Raw genomic sequence first — 12,075 nt, 5'->3', positions numbered from 1 at the left:
GTCATGCTGGCCACATGACCCAGAAGCTGTACGCCGGCTCCCTCGGCCAGTAAAGCGAGATGAGCGCAGCAACCCCAGAGTTTACCTTTACTGCAGGGGTAATCAATGACCTTTCCAGATGTTTTGAGCGGCAACTCCCATCAGTCGCAGCTGTGGTCTGTGGTAGAGTATTATGGGAGCTGTAGTCCAAAACATCTGAAGAGATCATATTTTATGTATTTCAAGTGTTATTTCTTCAAGCATTGGAAGTAGGGTTACCACCTGTCCTTTATAATAAGGGATGGTTCCTTATTTTAAGGGAAAGTGTGGGACTTGTCCCATATTTTGCCTGACCTGTCCCTTATTTTGCCTGACCAAAGGTGGCAACCCTAATTGCAAGCAGCCCGGAATGTTTTCTTTTAACTGGAAGGCAGGTGAGAACATTTTCAAATCCCTAGAGTATGGCAATTTGTTGCCTCCAGAAAGAAGTCCCCACACAGAACTAAATAACACCATTTTGAACAGAAAAGGTGATCTTCATATGTATGCTTTAAAACTTGGCACAAACAGGCCTCCTGCAATATGAAGGATCCATTAGAGTAAGTATTCATATGGAAAAAGATGATTTTACTTAAAGGCCCTCTCAGATTCCAAGATTGTGTCTTGATAAGCACAAGTGTTTGGCTTTTGGGACAGCTTGGGTTATTAAGATTAAACATTTGATTTTCACTAATGACTATATGTGGTACAAAGTGTAGCCAAACCCTGCGTGTCTCCCATAAACTTATCTGGCTCTCATTTCTGTTGCCTCTTTCTCCCTCCTCTACTATGAACTGGCAGGCAGCCCGTTCAAACCTGGCTGCACCCTCTAATTAAACTGCTGGGACTCAAACCTGGATGAGTTTGGTTCGGTTATGTAAGGGGACATTAATGTCCTGACTGGCTTCCAGGAGTCTTGGGAGCGATGATGTTAAAGCTGGCATCTACTGGTGCATTTGTTTTGCCAAGGCTGTTTCGCTGCAGACCTCAGTCCTGCAAGTCTTTGGGCAAGAGCTAGCCAAATGTAATACAATACCACGAGCCCCTAAAGCTGCATTGCAAGTGACCGACTTTCCACATTTCCTAGAACACATGGAGGACTTTCTCAAGTTTCAGGATCAACAGAACGGCCATGTTAGGGACCTGCCAGCAAACTGGAGCATAGCTGTGGTCCCAGCTTACTTAAGGCAAGGAAGCACATCACCTTGTGCAGGAGGACAATGCTTTGACTTAAGAGCTCCCAATCCATGTAATGAAGAAGACAGATCTGCTGCAGCTAGCCTGAACAGACTTAAGAGCATAAAGGAGCCAAGCTACCAGTACTGTCGGGTGAATGGTTTATGGCAGGGTGGGGAACCTAAGTCCTACCAGATGTTGCTGGACTACAACTCCCATCATCCCCCAATGTGCCATGTTGAATAGGGCTGATGAGAATTGGAGTCCAAGATACCTGGAAGGCAGCAGGTTCTCCATCCCTGGGTTATAGGGAGCACATTCCTGTAAGAATCCAAAGCAATTGGTTGATGTTTCTAGGGCCAGGGACCGCCAGCTTTCAGTGACACCTTATGCAATGCAAAAATTTGGTGCCCCAGTCTCTCGTCCTTCATTCTACAGAATTTTTTGGCACCGCCTGTAGTGTGGCACCCTAAAACTGCCTTTGCAGGGACAGAGAGAGAGGGTGGAAGTCATGGAAGTGTGAGAAGCAGCCTATCAAAGGGAAAATCTTATCCAAAGCCAAAAAGGCCCGCCCTCCTTCCGTAAAGTGGATTTTGGGGTCCTGCACTGAAAAAATCAGGAAAGGCCCCAGCCCACAGTTAAGCTGTCGTTATCATATCAGTACAACTCATGCTTTTACCTGTTGCATATCTAGATTTATACTTACATTAACATCTCCACGTAGCGGATATTTTTGTTCAGAGCTTCAATGTCTTTCATTTCTTTGTCAGTAAGGGAAAAATCAAAGATCTTGGCAAAAGAGAGAGAGAAACAACCCATTATCTTACATTTATGCAACTGATGGCTAAGCCTGTGTCTTAAGTGTGGGCTTGTCCACACTGACCTTTTGTCATGCTCATTCCAGACTTTAGTGCTCCATGTCTGTCAATTTGGGTTTTCTGCAGAGTGATGTTTGCTCTGATTGAGCTTTAGAGAGCAGGTTTTTGTGGAGCAAAACAAAGGGTGCTCAGACCCAGGGCTTTAAATTGAGATCTGTGCCCTTAGCCTCTCCTCTGGCCTAAAAGGCGATGGAAGCTGGACAGCAGGCACACCCTCATTCTTGCAGCTCCTGCAAAAGGATCAAATGAGCAGCACATGATAGTAAAGTTTGTGGTGGAATGAGAGCAGCCATAAGGGCCATAGCACAGTGGCAGAACATCTGCTTTGCGTGCAGAAGGTCCCTGGTTCATTCCCCGGCATCTCCAGGTACGGAGAGGCGCTTTCAGTCAATGCAGACAATACTGATTCAGGTGAGCCAATGGTCTGATTACTGAATAAGGCAAATTCCTTAAATAACCAGAATGGAGGGCAAATTTACGCACGGGCACTCGATATTTGATGACTTGCATGAGGACCATCTAGTCCAGTTCACAACTACCATGCAAGGTAGGTTAGACTGCGAGATTGTGACTGACCCAAGATCTGAATCTATAGCAAGCCCACCACTCTGGCGTAGGGAACAGAGTGGTGGGCTTGCTGTAGATTCAGATCCTCAGATCCTTATTATTTTGGAATAAAGGCAGGTACGACTCCACCGAGGGCCACAGCATGTGGAGGAAGGCATTATGGAGTTCCCCAGGACAGAGGGAGAATCACCCAAAGGAGAAAAGCAATCTGTGGTCCCTCCAGTGTTCACTGGTCTTCAAGAAGTGGACTAAGATCCACTGCTGGGTTGCATCCTGGGCCAAGATTAAATGCCAACGGCAATACTATCGTCACGTAAATGTAAGGTTAATTTAAAAAAAATCGAAAGTGGGTCCCAAGCACATGGCTGGGCTAAAGGCGGGTCCCTGGTTTGAAAAAGTTGAAGACGGAAGTTGCCAATTTATGTATTGGTTTTGTTTTTGTAACGGTGGAAATTATTTTTTAAAAAATGGGGGAAAATTGAACTGGTTGAAGACTGCAGACATGGAGTGCTATCTCTGCCTTGTTGACAAAGACCCTTTGGGAGGTTGCAATGCTAGTGGGCTTTGCTACCTTCTAGTGAGGTGGGGAGAAAAAACAGCAGGTAGCTTTGCTACCCAGAGCAGGCTTTTTTGAAAGCTTACCTGGAAGTTCTCTCTAATGCGCTCTGCGGTGAAGCTCTTAGGGATGACCACCACCCCTCGCTGGACGTTGAAGCGGAGCGCCACTTGGGCCGCTGTCTTGTTGTATTTTTCTCCAATGGCATTTAACACAGGGTCCTCCAGCAGCGGAGGGGAAGACACATTCACCCTTGTTATAGAAAGGGAAAGGAAATAAGCATAGATTCGCCTTACATTGCAGTCTGGTGGCAGAAGAAGAATTAATGGGGGGGGGTGAAGGGATTGAAGCCAGACCAAATCAAGTTGTCATCCGGTTTTGAAAACCACCCTGCTGAATGCATCTGTGAGCAATATGGGTGCCATACAGCTGCTTTTTAAAACTGGGTCTCCTTGCCTATGCAGGCAGTGTGAGAGTGAGCATAGCGGTGATCTTGGGACCAGGTGAGGACCATGCTAACAGATTTCAAACCAATTTAGCAACAGATGGAGCAGCAAGAGAACAATGTGGACCCTGCAGCAGAGGAAAGAGGGTGAAGTTGTCTCCAGCAACAACTCCCATCATCCCCGACCACTGACCATGGTGGCCGGGCCTGATGGGAGTTGGAGTCCAACCACATCTGGAAGTCTACAAGTCCCCCACCCCTGCTCTAATATTCCTAAACACAAGATCTCACTCACCAGCTTTCATCTCTTGACGTTCCTAGAGGACTGTATCCGACCAGGACGATGTCATGCTGTTTGCAAAATTCTAAAAGTTTGGGCTGGGTGAAATATGGGTGGCATTCAATCTGCAGAGACAGAATGCAGAAGGCTGGGTTAATGACAAAATGGCCCATCAAGAGACCTTGTTCACAAAGTCAACTTGTAATTGCCTGTAATTTCCCCCTGGAGAACGATTTTCAGTGGAAAAACTGCTGGAGGGGGAACTGTTAGGTCCTTCTCCCCTCATTTTCAGACAACCATTTCAACATGCTTGGATAACTAAACTCTTGACTAGAGCGCACCATGGTGTATGATGAAGCCATCCTGCTATAGCAAGGACGGGGAACCCCTGGCCCTCCAGATGTTGTGGGGCTACAACTCCCATCATCCCCGATCAATGGTCATATTAGCCAGCCAACAAGCATGACAGCTGATCAGGGATGATGTGAGTTGTAGTCCCACAACATCTGGAGGGTCAAAGCTCCCCGATCCCTACCCTATATCTTTGCCACAAATACAGTCCCATTATAAAGCTGTGAAAGGTTTGGGGATAAAATTCTAAGGAAGAAGAAAACTAGCTTGCCTCAGGCTTCTGCAAACTTTTGTTGACCCTGGGAACCATCTCCATGGGCCAATGTTTCATAGATTTAAAAGTATCTATTCCATGGAGCGGTCCCAATTTACCCCAGGACTGATTTATTGTTTGTGAAGTTTATTGCCAGGCTGGTCCCAGTAAAGCACAGCTTCTAGCCCATGCAAATCCTCCTTTGCTCAAACTGGAGCCTCTGGAAGTGGGGATGAGAAAAGGCTTCAATAAGACTAGCTTATTCAACTGTAAGCTTATGTTGGTGGGACACACTGACCTCATCCAGCTGCCAAGAAAACTTTGTTCCAGCCCTCTCTCTTTCTCTCAGTGGGTTTTGTCAAAAAAGTGCAGTGCTCAGAAATCCATTGTCTCCTAAATTATTCTTTTATAATCGGACCCACAATCTGCTAATTTTTTTGATGACACAGCTTTTGTAGATCCGGAATGCCTCGTGTACAGTTCTTATTCAACAAGAAATGGAGCCAAATGTACAAAGGAGTGGGCTGCAATGATTTACACTCCTCCATTTTAAGGTGTCTTCTGCTTGGAGGGCTCTCCAATTCAAGTCCAGTTTAAAGAAAAAGATCTCTAAGACAGGAGAACAGGATGAGCCTGGAAGTTGCCCATTTCATAGGGAGCACCTCAAAGGCAAACCAGCTCACCTGGTCACAGTTGGCTGGGTGAGTTTGTGTACACAGTGGTACACATGTGGTTGGGGAAGTCCACCCATGATTGGCTATGACCACTGTTGAGATGTGGCACTTGGTGGATTGACCAACCTTGAGTGCAGCCCTCAGGTTAGCCACCCCTGTCCTAGAGACCGGCTCATAGCCCTGTTGCTGCCTGTAGTCTTCACTCCTGTGCCAGCCAATTCAGGTCTTTTAACTCTTATTTTTCCCCATATCTTCTCCCAGGCATCCCTAAACTTCGGCCCTCCAGATGTTTTGGACTACAATTCCCATCATCCCTGACCATTGGTCCTGTTAGCTAGGGATCATGGGAGCTGTAGGCCAAAACATCTGGAGGGCCGCAGTTTGGGGATGCCTGTTCTAGCCTCTTTCCTTCCTCCGATCTTTTCCAAAGAGCTGATGGCAATTCACAATATCAGTGATCATGTTATCATTATTATTATTGTAATGGCATGTCAAATACTTCACTGATGAATATAGGGACAGGTTAGGGAATACCTGGAGGACTGGAGGTTGTGTGATATGGATGTGGGATGAAATGAGTGGGGGTGGGGAGAGAAAAATAAGTAAGGGTGTCTGAATGAATGAAGGTCTACTGTGCCGCAAGTGGGAATCAAAGGTGGGCTGAAGGCTGCCACACTCAGATCCTGTCTGTGAGCTTCCCATGGGGATCTGATTGTGAGAACAAGATGTTATACTACCGGTAGGTGGGCTTTCATAGAGTCATATAACTGTAGAACTGGATAAGACATGCGACATATTTAAGTAGAGAAAGATGAGTGGAAGGGAGTGGGAAAAGAAACATGAGTGCATTCGTGAGAGAGGGGAAAGAAGTCTTGGGCAAGATGTATTTTAGGTTTTGGTGTTTTTTTTGGTGGGGGGGGATGTGATTATAGGAAGAAGGAGAGGTGCTGAACGTGAGCCCAATGCTCCTCTTGTTGCCTAAAGGGCCCCACAACAATCTGATGCTGGCCTTGCATCTTATGATCTGAAGTGGGGCAGGTTTAAGATCATTATGTCCCATGTCTGAAGTTACTTAGCCACTCGTACACTCAGCCATCTGAAGCCATGAATATGCTCACCACTGGGTAGTTCCCTCAGTGTAAGACCATAAGAGGAGCCTGCTGGATCAGGCTATTGGCCCATCTAGTCCAGCCTCCTGTTCTCACAATGCCCAACTCGATGCCTCTGGGAAACCTGCAAGCAGGACCTGAGCACAAGAGCCCTCTCTCTCCTCCTGTGGGTTGCAGAGGCTGGTATTCAGGAGCATTCCTGCCTCTGACTGTGGAAGCAGAGCACAGCCATCAGATCGTAAGAATGGTCCATACAAGATGCTTTGTTACTCTGATACGTCACCCAAGTACCAAATGCATACAAGTGCATGTCAGATGATGTGAAAGCAACAAGATGCAGGCTCATGTCACGGCATCACCTGCACATCGCCATTACCTGGTTGCTGACAGGCTTGTGCTTGAGTCCCGGTTTGTTGAGGATCATCTCCAGCTGCCTACGGTTGAAGTTGGACACCCCAATGGACTTCATTAGCCCTGCGTCTTTACACGCTTCCAAAGCCTGTCGGGATAAAAGCAGGCAAAACAGTGGGAAGGCAGCCGAGTAGAAGATTTATAGCAATTCCCCAAGGAGGGAGGGAAGGAGGGAGGGGACACAGTAGTAACTAAGTGAGGAAAGAGCCAGGATGTAGAGGAGGACAGGAGAAGGCCAAGAAGCTTCTGGAGGGGGCAGACTTTGCTGAAGAAATGGCCTTTGATCAAGAACTTAAATAAGGAAAGACAAGGAAGTGATTTTTCTCCGCAGCAGAAGGGGGAAAGGGGGAAAGGAAGAAGGAAAAAACTGATAGGCAGAACAGTGAGATAAGAGTGTTGATGGGAAGGTCAGATAAAGGGGGGAAATAAGGCCCTAAATCTGGGGGGGTCTACATGGAGCCACAATTCTCCAAAGCAAAGCTAGCTTGGGAACCATAGGTGCCAAGTTCCGGATTGAAAAATCTGGGATCAGCAGCGCCGTGGTGCCGAAAGTCGCTTCTACGCACTTCTGGACACCAGAAGAACATGGCTGCCAGCAGGAACTCCGTAATCCGGGGGAATATGGGGTATTTTGCCATTCGGGAAACCTGCGGGAAACGGTAAAAAAATACAGGGGTTTCCCGGGGAAAACGGGGTACTTGGCAGCTATGTTGGGAACACTGTGAGGAAGTAGAGCAGGGTCAAAATCCAGACCTACTTGACATTGCTCAGCAGCCTCAGGCCAGAAAAGTGAAAATAAAGGTAACCAGGGATGCTGGCCAGGATCTCAGACAGAGGAAGGGGCATGAAGTTTGCCCACACCTGCCTTAGGAGATGCAAAGATGAAGGTCCCACAGAAGCTTCAGATCTACTCACCTCCCAAGTGGCACATAGGTCTGTCTCATGGTACATCCATTTCCCATTTTCATCCTTTGGGTAGATGCGCTCTCCAGGCTGAGGGGAAAAACACACACACAAAGATGTTTGTGGAAGAGAAAATCCACAATGCAGAAGTATTCTGTTTTTTACTTTCCAGGGGAGAGTCAGTGGGTACCTTGGGACTTCTTGGAAAGGCAGAAAAGTATGTGTAGAAGCAGGTGGTAAGTGACTACATTGGAAAGAAAGCACATATAAGAAGAAATGTGTGATTAGGTTAACAGAAAATGGATATGGAGGTTGGACTTTGTCACCTGGAGCTGAAATGTACCTCCATTGCTTGAACACCTGTACCAAATTTCATTCTGAAATCCCAGTGGTCTACAGCAGGCTTCCTCAAACTCTGCCCTCCAGATGAGACTACAATTCCCATCATCCCTGACCAGTGGTCCTGCTAGCTAGGGATCATGGGAGTTGTAGGCCAAAAACATCTGGAGGACCGAGTTTGAGGAAGCCTGGTCTACAGAGATCTAATATTACAAAACTTTTGGAAGTTTGCTTCCTTGATTCCCAAGAAGGGGCTTGGGCTTCAAGTGATGCCTGAATTATTTTAACAAGTTACACTCTGCCTTTTGATCAAAATTATATCCAAAGCAATTTGCAATACAATACATTAAAACAACACACACACAAAATAACAACAACAACAGCAACATCTTTTTTCTGGCCAGCAGCTGATGCCTGCATGCCTTTCCCTCTATGCTCATTCACACATTACTCTGAACCCATGTACAAGCATGCTGGTTTCTCCATTGTCCCACCTACACACATACACCTGGCTATGTGTCACCATAGGTGCTGTTTACTACATAGCAGCCAGGGAGGTGATTTTCAGCAGGAAACATACACAGTACACACACGTTGATCTGCACTGGGTGTATCGCACCGAACTGGGATTTTTCCATGAAAAGAAGAGTGACTTCAGTAATGTGTAGCTTGGCCCTTAGAAATGACTGTTGGAATGTTGTGGAATTTGCGGGAGGAGGGGAAAAGAACTAAAATAAATTCCATGGAGTTGTCAAGATCTGAGGGTACAAACATGAAAGAATCATTTGCCTAAAGGAATTCCTGTTTGCCTCCCCTCATACCCTGCTTTTATGTTTGCAAGGAAAGCATATTCCACACAGAAGCTGTATGTCTCCAGTCCTTGTTTGCCAACACTACAGACAGAATGTTGAACAAGCAAGTCATTAAACCAAAGGTCTCGCTTTGCTTGGCCAGTTAAAAAATTCATGGCAAATTAATGTTTTTATAAATTAGTGTGTGCAACTTATATGCAAATCTGCCTCCGTGTGTGAGAGGGGGGAGAGGGGGGAGATGCATTTTGGGTGATGAGTCAGTAGACTCTCTACCTGTAAATGTGAAGTTTATTCCAGGTATTCTTCAGACTGGAACACACTAGGAGGAGCTCTAACACAACATTTCTCTTTACCTTAAAAGCCATCGGCAGCTCAATAATGTAGAGATCAACGTAGTCAAGCTGCAAGATCTTCAATGTCTTCTCCAGAGTTGGACGCACCAGCTCTGGTGGGTGGCATGTGTTCCACAGCTTGGGGGAGAAGAGGAAGAAAACATAAATAAATGCGATAGAACCTTCACCGCAAGCTAAATGCTGAAACAAAGAAAATATGGCATTTCAAGAGCATGTTGACAAAAGTTAACCACAGGCAGCTACACTTGGAGAACCATTATAAATAGCAAGGTTACAACAAAAACTGTTCTTTCAGAGGGTATGGAATTCTCCATGAACAATAATTGCAACAGTGCTTGATGCCAGGTGATCCATTTTTCCTTTGTTTGAGCTCAGGATCCCTCCCAAAAGATGGCTTATTGTCAACTATCCATGGTGACTTCCTGCTCTTGGCAATGATTGGCTGCACTTGGGAGTTCCCAACTTGTAAGCAGGCATTGGAAAACTCGGCCCGCCAGATGTTTTGGGACTACAACTCCCATCATCCCTAGCTAACAGAACTAGTGGTCAGGGATGATGGGAATTGTAGTCTCAAAACATCTGGAGGGCAGAGTTTGCCTATGCCCACTTTTAAGTATCCTGATTGTTCCTCTGAACCCATGACTTCATTTGTGTCATACCTGATCTCATATATGAAGGGACAGCTGTGGGGATAATTGCCTCACAGCCAAAACTAGACCTGCTGGGCCAACATAAACCCCAACACTGATGTAGCTAACAAAAGGAATTTTAGGTCACGAAACTGTTTGCCTTAATAAATTGTTAGACTTTATGGTACCACAGAACTCTTTGTTCTTCTTTCATGGCAGTCCAGAAGTAGCTACTTTAACAGAAGTAAACTGTAATGCTGCAATCCTACACCCAGTTACCTGTGAGTAAATCCCATCTAACTAAATGAGGTTTACTTCTGAGGAGTTATGTATATAGTTCTGCTGCAGGAATAGAACCCAGTTCTTGGCTTCACACACACACACACACACTTTCTAGGAAAGGCTATGAACACTGGGTTACTCTTTGCAATGTAAATATTAGCTTCTTGTTTCGTAATGGGTCTTCTCTCTTCCCAACTCTTTTTTTACTATTTGTGTTCAAGAGGATCTTTTCAGTGCACCTAACAGTCATGTGTCAATAAGGGAGAGCACCAGGTAGCTGCCAAATTATTCTTTTGTCCCAGGACATCACTTTCTCTGCAAACATTGCTTTCAATTTACCATAATGAAATAGAAGAACTATTGGGGTGGGGGTGGGGGGAGCAGCCAAACAACCAAAATTCCTGGCAGTGTAGGGAAATCAGGGGTAAGGTGGGGGTTGGACCTTCAAGTTCTTTGCATGCAAAAAATAAAATAATGCTTTGCTTTGAGAACTGTGCCAGAGTACAGATGCTGCTGCTTTCAGTCACCAAATACTTTATGATTGTGCACAATTATCCTGGCACTTGCGAGTTGGGAATAATTTCTGATGAGTCAGTTGCCTAACTTCAGCTCAGCCTTCTTCAAGCTGGCACACTGCAGATGTTGTTGGACTACAACTCCCTTCATCCTCAAGCACTAGCCCTATTGAGTGAGGGTGATGGGAGCTGGAGTCCAAACCTTCTGGAGGGCAAGGCCTTGTTGAAAGCTGCTTTGCAACTTGTACAGATTTCAGAGATCTAGCTGTTTTGAGTAAAGATAGTTAGAACTGGGTTATTAAAGTGTCCTTTGTACTGCTTATCTTCAAAACACACTTGTCACTTGTACAGTGGAACCTTGACTCAGTTGATGAACAAATCGGCTCCCAAACGCCGAAAACCTGGAAGTAAGTGTTCCGGTTTTCGAACATTTTCCGGAAGCTGAACGTCCAATGTGGCTGTTGGCTATTGTTTCCAGGGTGCCTGCGCCAATCAGAAGCCGTGCCTTGGTTTTCTAATGTTTCGGGAGTCAAACGGATTAAGTTCGAGAACCAAGGTTCTACTGTATTAGACCAATAATCAGCAACTTAATATATCCATTTCCATATCCAAACAATGCATTTAAAGCACTCTTATGGCACTTTCTGACTTAACATAGTTTGTTAAGAGCCCTGACATCACAAAGCTAAACTTTCCAGCACCTTTAACAAAGTTCACTTCCCAGGATTCTCCATGAATGTTGAGATGATATAAGGGTTTTGTCCAGCACTCTAACCACTACATCCACACGGCCATATAAAAATGTAGCTACATTGTGACTTGGACAGTTGTTGACCATTTTTTCATGTTAGGAATTCTATAGCTCTCTCTTTCTCATTAAGCACCTACCAGCCACTCAGGGTTTGTGAAATAACACTTAACCTTTTATCTGTTGCTTTGAGACCAACTTCTCCATCATTCAAGAGGTTTACTTGACTGGAGATTAATGCTTAAAAATTGCTGTCTAGATTTCAGCGGCCTCCTCTTCCTTTTCAAAAATACAAAAATCAAGACTTAGACACAAGAAATTAGCCATTTCCTGCAGTCTGGCACAGATCAATTAGCAGCTTCAGAGACGGAGCCACAGCCTAAGGGATTCTGGCTTTCATTTTCAGCCCTTCCCTCCCTGAAAGCCAGTAATGTGGCAGCCTCAAGGTTAATTGGAACCACATTTATAACCACCATTTTTCCCTTTCAGAAGTCCTTGGGATTCTTAGGGAGTCTCCCACTTTTCCTACTCTGCAGCTCGCCTCCCAAGCTGCATAGTCATGGCTCTGAATTTAAAAAATAAAAAGTCGCATGAAACAGGAACAGCTGGAATATTCCCTTTAGGTTAGGAAACAGGAGTAGAGATAATAGAGGCAAGGCTTTAGCAATGCTCTTAACCAGTGGTTTTCAACCAGTGTGCTGTGGCAGCCTGGGGTACCACAGGCAACCCTGGCCTCTGTCCCTCTTTATCCCTCTGGTTTCTTCTTGGGTCTCTGC

General features: G+C 45.5%; 1 protein-coding gene across 3 annotated transcripts in view; it reads right to left on the bottom strand.

Annotated features, from left to right (window-relative positions):
* AKR1D1 (aldo-keto reductase family 1 member D1) overlaps positions 1-12,075 on the bottom strand; it is a 36,020-nt gene that overhangs the window by 719 nt on the left and 23,226 nt on the right. For all 3 annotated transcript variants that reach the window (XM_035127526.3, XM_060279923.2, XM_088652233.1), the window contains 6 exons: positions 9,126-9,242; positions 7,634-7,711; positions 6,684-6,806; positions 3,936-4,045; positions 3,282-3,447; positions 1,901-1,983 (listed from right to left, as the gene is read on the bottom strand). In XM_035127526.3, the coding sequence (XP_034983417.1) occupies positions 1,901-1,983; positions 3,282-3,447; positions 3,936-4,045; positions 6,684-6,806; positions 7,634-7,711; positions 9,126-9,242 (677 nt within the window). The remainder of the gene's footprint in view (positions 1-1,900; positions 1,984-3,281; positions 3,448-3,935; positions 4,046-6,683; positions 6,807-7,633; positions 7,712-9,125; positions 9,243-12,075) is intronic.

This window comes from Zootoca vivipara, chromosome 9, assembly GCF_965207765.1.
Source record: "Zootoca vivipara chromosome 9, rZooViv2.hap1.1, whole genome shotgun sequence".
NCBI lineage: Eukaryota > Metazoa > Chordata > Lepidosauria > Squamata > Lacertidae > Zootoca > Zootoca vivipara.
The sequence above is the reverse complement of the archived record's forward strand: the minus strand, read 5'-3'. Positions and strand labels throughout refer to the sequence as shown.